The sequence below is a fragment of the Tarenaya hassleriana genome, unplaced genomic scaffold, assembly GCF_000463585.1.
Source record: "Tarenaya hassleriana unplaced genomic scaffold, ASM46358v1 Cleome21, whole genome shotgun sequence".
In the NCBI taxonomy this organism is placed as follows: Eukaryota; Viridiplantae; Streptophyta; class Magnoliopsida; order Brassicales; family Cleomaceae; genus Tarenaya; species Tarenaya hassleriana.
In genome coordinates this window covers 680,000-686,465 of record NW_010965451.1, presented here as the reverse complement: position 1 = coordinate 686,465, position 6,466 = coordinate 680,000, and the positions used below count along the sequence as shown (strand labels likewise).

The following is a 6,466-nucleotide window of genomic DNA, read 5'->3' as shown; positions in this document are numbered from 1 at the left end:
CCATTTAACCCATTAAATAATTTCAACCCAAAAACATAACCCAAAAATGATAATAAATGGGTTGGGTTGGGTTAACCCATCAAACCCAACCCAAATTGACATTACTATCCAACCTTAAGTGTCACTCCTAACTATGATGGATTTAATTGGCAGAAAATAAACTTTGGGATGATTTTGATAGAAACAATAAGTAAGGGGGTCATTTGTAAGTTCTTTTTTTAAATCTCAAAATACAACGACATCGTTTTATTAGATCAACCTCTAAAATCTCTTCTTGCTAATAAAAAGGGGAAATGGGAAAAATAAAGGGGTAAAAGGAAGACAACACAGAAACCCTTCGGCAACTCTCTGAGAAACTCTTCTTCCAGACACTTCCAAAAATCCGCCATGTATGGTCTCTCTGCTTCTCCTTCCTCCTCTCTCTCCGACACCCTTTTCGCTTTATCTGCACTGAACTGCATACATACGTATATGTTCTGTATTCTTCGAGAAACTCTGTCTGTAACACTCATCTTCTTCGATTTTCCCGCTCTCAGCTTCTTCTCGATTCCTCCGTGATGTCAGACCGCAACTACGACGAATCCAACCAAATCGAGAAGCTCTACGAGTTCGGAGAGCGCCTGAACGAGTCTAAGGACAAGTCTCAGGTTCTCACCTTCATTTCCCCTCTAGGGTTTTTGTTGAAATCGAGCAATTTTTCGTGTTTTCCCTCACCATTTCTGGTTTGAATATGGTTTTTCTGCTTCGTATTTTTGTTCTTTTTCTTCGATTTGTCACTTTTTGAATAATATTGATTTCGCTGATTCGCTTTTTTTCCGTACGCAGAATGTTACGGACTATGAGGGGATTATCGAGTTGTCGAAGACGAGCATCAAGGCCAAGCAGCTTGGGGCACAGCTAATTCCACGTTATTTCAAGTTCTTCCCCAGTCTTTCCACCAAGGCTTTCGATGCACATGTGGATTACCTCGAGGAAGAGGATCTTGGGGTCTGTACTTAGTTAATCTTCTTCTGTATGCAATTTTATTCAGAAGATGTGTATGATATCTTATCTGAAGAATCGTAGTTGATGAACTTGGATTTGTTTGCAAATGCTTAAAGTTAGCTTCATTTTGCACAAAAAAAGTATAAGTTTAGTCTCTTTCTTGTTCATCATGCTTAGTTTGGGCTCAGGACCAGTTCTCTTCCTGTTTTTGGACAATATATACCAAACTAATGCTATACCGATTCTGTGTGGTTGTGTTCTTTGCTTATGCTCCCCTGCTTTAAGTATCTCTTTCTTCTTGCTTGTAGGTACGGGTCCAAGCCATTCGTGGGCTTCCGCTTTTCTGCAAGGATACGCCAGAATTTATATCTAAGATTGTTGATGTTCTTGTGCAAATTTTCCTGACTTGTGGTAACTATGATAATTTTGGTTGTTAAATCTCTATCTATCTATTAGCTTCCTGTTGATCTGACTTAGACCTTACTGGGATCCACTTAGAGGACACTGTGGAGCGCGATGCTGTGCATAAGGCTCTTATGTCATTGTTGAGGCAGGATGCCAAAGGTAGTCTTAATTCTTTTACTTTTAATTTGATGTGTCTGAATCTGATTCTTATGAAGTTGTTTTTGAGGGAGAAAAGTATGACTTTTTTCAGTCTTACCAGCAGGATGAAAAGGCTAATGTGTTACTCCTGAGGGTTATTCAGTAGACCTTATAAGAGTATAGGTTTGGGCAAATAATTAAGTTTGGAGGACTGTTTTCGCTTGAATCTCTTAGGCTTAGAAGATCTTCTCTTCGCATACTCATAGTTGTATATGTGACTCTGCAGTGGCTTTGTCTCTTTCGTTATGTTTCTCCTTTTTGTTGTTGCAGCATCTTTGAGTGCATTGTTTAAATGGGTTGGGACTGCTGATGAGCCAGCTACTGAAGATGCAATTCGTGAAAAGGTTCTAAACTTCATTAGAGATAAGGTTAGAGTCTCCTATAAGTCTTTCTTCAGCATTTTGTTAGGGTTCTTATATCATCCTGCTCAACATCTTGTATTAAAATTTGAAACCTTCTGTTTTATCTTACTGTCTTTGGCCTTTTAGAAACTTTTACTCGAATACATAGTAGTGGAGTAAATTACATAGTAGTGGAGTAAATTTGTCGTGTATGCTATTTGGTTCAGTTGCTACAAACAATATAGGGAATATGATATGGTATTCAGTATTCTGCCTGTGCTGGACTGGGTTTTGATGCTGATGGGTAGGGGTGTACAGGAATGCTCTATTTTTGCTACTGATTTCGTTTGCAACTTGCAAGTAAAATTGATAGCACTTTCATCTGATCTGTATTCTGTTTATTGTTATACTGTGTTATGAAACCGTCTGAATCATGCAGCAGGCAGCTCTTTCTCGCAATAGTTTTTTGATGGGTTTTGCCATGTTTTACTTCAAGATCCTTATCATAGAAAGGTGTCATAGTCAAGTATTGTTATACGTTTTAGAAGCTGTTGATATTATATTGATCATTCCATTTATGATTCAGAAATCATTCTTAAAGAATAACAAGTTAGATTCTGATGATAACAGAACACACGTATAAGTTAAGATGTTGTAACTATGATAGGTTTTAAGAGTCTTAAAATGTGACCATCCTTTGGGAAAGGCTTGAATGTCTTTTTTCTTTAACTTCGTTTTATCTTTAATTGATTTACTTTCAGGTATTCCCTCTTAATGGGGAACTATTAAAGCCTCAAGAGGAAATGGAAAGGCATATTACGGATTTAATTAAGAAGGTGGACAATTTTCTTCGCCAAGTGAAATTCTCGTTTGGTTCTCGTACCTCCGTTTTCTGACTTTCTTTGTTTTTCCCAGAGCCTAGCAGACGTTACTGGAGAAGAATTTAAGATGTTTATGGATTTCTTGACAAGTTTGAGTATATTTGGCGTGAAAGCTCCTACAGAAAGAATGCAAGAACTTGTAGAAATTATTGAAGGGCAAGCTGATTTGGATGCACAATTTAATGTGAGTATGTTGCTTCACAGTCTCTTAAAACAATAATTTAATTAGTCTTGATTGTGTGCAAGAATGGTTAAAGTTATTCCTCCCAGCTGTCTAAAGATGTTTTGCCAGCATCATTCAGCTGTCATCATCTAGGAATGGAACATATTCATTTGATATGCTCAGTTGCAGTTGTATGGTACTTTCCCTTGCATAACATTCACACTCTCTGGACATAACACAAGGTGCCTAAGATCATCATATGCAAATGTGATGCAGGAGAATTTAGTTTTAAACAATTGACTGTATGCACGTTGATATGCCAGTTAACAGTTTTTCTTAATTTTTTTACTCTATTATAGTGAGCATTATGGTAGTCAGTGCAGAGTTGCATCGGCTGATCATTGAACCGAATGTTTCCTAATCTTCAGTGTTATTACTTCTAATTTGCAATTTTTTTTCCAGGTTGAAGATACAGACCATATTGCCAGATTGATATCATGTCTGCACATGGCTCTTCCGTTCTTTGCGGTATGAACTTAGAGTGGGTGCTGCTTAGTACTTGGATATTGGAATTCAAGCTATATACTTCTCAATTTTGTTTTCGATCTTGGTAACTTTAATTATTTTGAGCAGAGAGGTGCTCCAGGGAGCAAGTTCCTTAACTACTTGAACAAGCACATTATGACTGTTTTCGACAAGGTACAATGTCATTCCCTTATGTATTTATCTAAATTTATCAGATTATTTTTGCTATTACAAATATTCACAATTGCATGAGTATTACCACATCTTTCTTTTGTTATTGCCCTCTAACTTTAAGTCATTTGATTTTCCTTTGCTCTAACTAAGTGCATAAAGAATGATATATGAGACTAAGAACAGGGAGTAAAATGTTAGTTTGTTCTCATTTGTTAAATTGTTATGTAAGTTCTGACAGGAAGTGGAATGTTATTATTTTCTCGTATGCTAAATGAGTTCTATTTTTTCTATTGCACATATATGTTGCCACTAGGTTCTCTATTCCTTTTGGTCTGTAGAATCTGCTTTATCACTCGATGTGAAAGATGTTTGTCGACCTGCGTAAGACTTACCAAAATCATTTTTATTAGCTCCCAGAAGAGAGGAAGCTTGATTTGCTCAAAGCTCTTGCTGATATTTCACCTTACACAACAGCTCAAGAGGCACGGCAGATTCTTCCTTCAATAGTTCAGCTCTTGAAGGTACCGACTAAGAAATTGTTCTGACTTCAAATTTTGCTCGTGAATCTTATGTCATGGCATGTTGAAATTTCACTTGCCTGTTCCGATGTGTATCTCTTATTTTATGATGATAATTTACCTTCATATTGGAGCATGTAAACACTATGTTTTTTTTCTTGTTAATCACTCTCTTTCTTTTCAGAAATACATGCCTGCCAGGAGGACTGGGGAAGAAATGAACTTCACTTATGTGGAGTGCTTGTTATATGCATTTCATCACTTAGCCCACAAGGTTGTGAGCTACTTTACTGATTTGTACAGTTACTGTTTTCTTCCTCCGTTTACTCATTTGATTTCTGTTGAACATATAGGCTCCAAATGCCACAAACAGCTTGTGTGGATACAAGATAGTGACTGGCCAACCGTCAGATAGACTTGGAGAGGACTTCTCAGAGTTTTACAAGGACTTCACTGAGAGGTAATTTTTAACAATTTGGATTCAAACCTTTTCAGTGTTGAAGTTTGAACTTTCATCCTTTCCTGCTTCTGTGTAAAAAATAAAAATAAAGAAGAAACTTTGTCCAGTTTAATCTGAGGAAAGGACGAGAATAGTGAAGTAATAACTTCAGTCATAACGAGCAGAAAAGAACTAGCATCTCAAACTTCAATTATCGAGAAATATGTAGGGAAGTGACTTGTTGTTCACCACAAAGCATTCCCTCACGACCGGTCCGATGGCTTGTCCGTACGGATCAAACCCTTTGTCCAAGCTCAAGAAGTCTCGGACCGGAGCTCCGACATAAGGCGTGTCCCTCGGGCCGAGCAAACGCTCCCGGTCCCAGACCGGGTCGACTGAGATCCGACCTGCCCCGGGAGCTATCTCCGCCATGGCGTTGAAGAACAGACTCGCCCCTAACCCGTCGCAGAGCGCGTGGTGAATCGCCGCCCCGAGGACCCACCCGCCGCATCGGAACGACGTCACTTGGAGCACGCACGGGTTGAGCATTCTAGGGAAATTTAATGCTTCCTCCTGTTTCGTTTGTTTCTGTTTGGAGGCATGGATGCTTTTTTTTTTTATGATCCATAGTTTACGGTTTTTTAATTTTTGATACGATGGTGTAGATTGACCAACGTTGAAGAGCTAACCAAGGCGACAATGAGGAAATTAACTCAGGGAATGTCTGAGCACAATAAAGCAATGTCAGCTGCAAAGACCGATGAAGAGAAAGAGAGCTTTGTGAGTAGATATATTGATCTACAATTTTTTTTATGTGCTCTGTGCTTTTAAAAACTTTATATGGAATCTTGCAATATTTTTTCAGAAGACGAAGAAGCAGAATACTACCACTGGACTTAGGACCTGCAATAACATATTGGCAATGACAAAGGTCGGCCCATTGATATCTTTCCCTTTCCTTGTTTTTTTTCCTATAGTAATATATGATCCATCAGTAAAACATGTAACAAAATTTGAACTGTATTTTTTGTCTGATACAGCCATTACATGCAAAAGCACCTTCCTTCATCGGGGACAAAAGTATCAACCTTTCTTGGAAGGAAGCCGTTAAACCATCAACTCCTACAACAGCCGGGTAGGGTTCATACTGTTTATATCATCCGAGAAACCTTTGACCCTTGTTTTAGGGTTTCGGTTTGGTTTAATATCCATTCTCCTTCCGCTACCGACAGAGGAAAGCGGCCTGCTGGTGCTGCCAATGGAGCCGATAACGCGAAGAGAGGACGTGGTTCAGGCGGATTGCAGAATCAGCTCGTGAACAAGGCATTCGAAGGAATCTCGTACGGCGGTAGAGGAGGACGAGGAGGTTGGGGAAGACGTGGCCGAGGAGGAAGAGGACAAGGACGAGGACGAGGAAGGGGGTATTATTGGTAATAATCCTATCAATTCACTAAAATCTCTCTTCTTCTTTTAGGATGATCTCTGGGTTTTATGTCTGGACACTAGTTTGTCTTTTTTTGTTGGTAGGAGTTTTTGTTTTTTGTTGGCAGAAAGAACTGTCTGAACTCTTTTTATGTGTTTCATTTTATGGAGAGATCTTTTTAGGGTTTCGATTTTTGTTTAGCAGATGGTTATATTTGCCCATTGATATGCCTAGCAACGTTTTGCTTATACCTTTTGCGTCCCAAGCAATCACTCATGTCGATTTCTTGTTTCCCAAGTAATCATCCTTTCTTGTCGCTTTCTTTTCATCAAAAGCTCATGTTACAGACAACAAACAAGTCTTAGGTTAAGAAATCATACTTCTTCTTAACCAGATATTGATCAGTTTGATTCGA

General features: G+C 38.6%; 1 protein-coding gene across 1 annotated transcript; it reads left to right on the top strand.

Annotated features, from left to right (window-relative positions):
* Window positions 1-296: 296 nt before the first annotated feature.
* On the top strand, window positions 297-6,299 carry LOC104814245 (apoptosis inhibitor 5-like protein API5). The gene is made up of 17 exons (XM_010542195.2): window positions 297-389; window positions 537-647; window positions 826-987; window positions 1,293-1,395; window positions 1,483-1,548; window positions 1,858-1,955; window positions 2,690-2,764; window positions 2,844-2,993; window positions 3,435-3,500; window positions 3,606-3,671; window positions 4,082-4,192; window positions 4,374-4,463; window positions 4,543-4,649; window positions 5,294-5,408; window positions 5,494-5,559; window positions 5,669-5,763; window positions 5,861-6,299. Exons 2-17 carry the CDS (start codon window positions 558-560, stop codon window positions 6,060-6,062), a joined length of 1,662 nt encoding a protein of 553 aa, XP_010540497.1. The 5' UTR covers window positions 297-389; window positions 537-557; the 3' UTR covers window positions 6,063-6,299.
* Window positions 6,300-6,466: the final 167 nt, after the last annotated feature.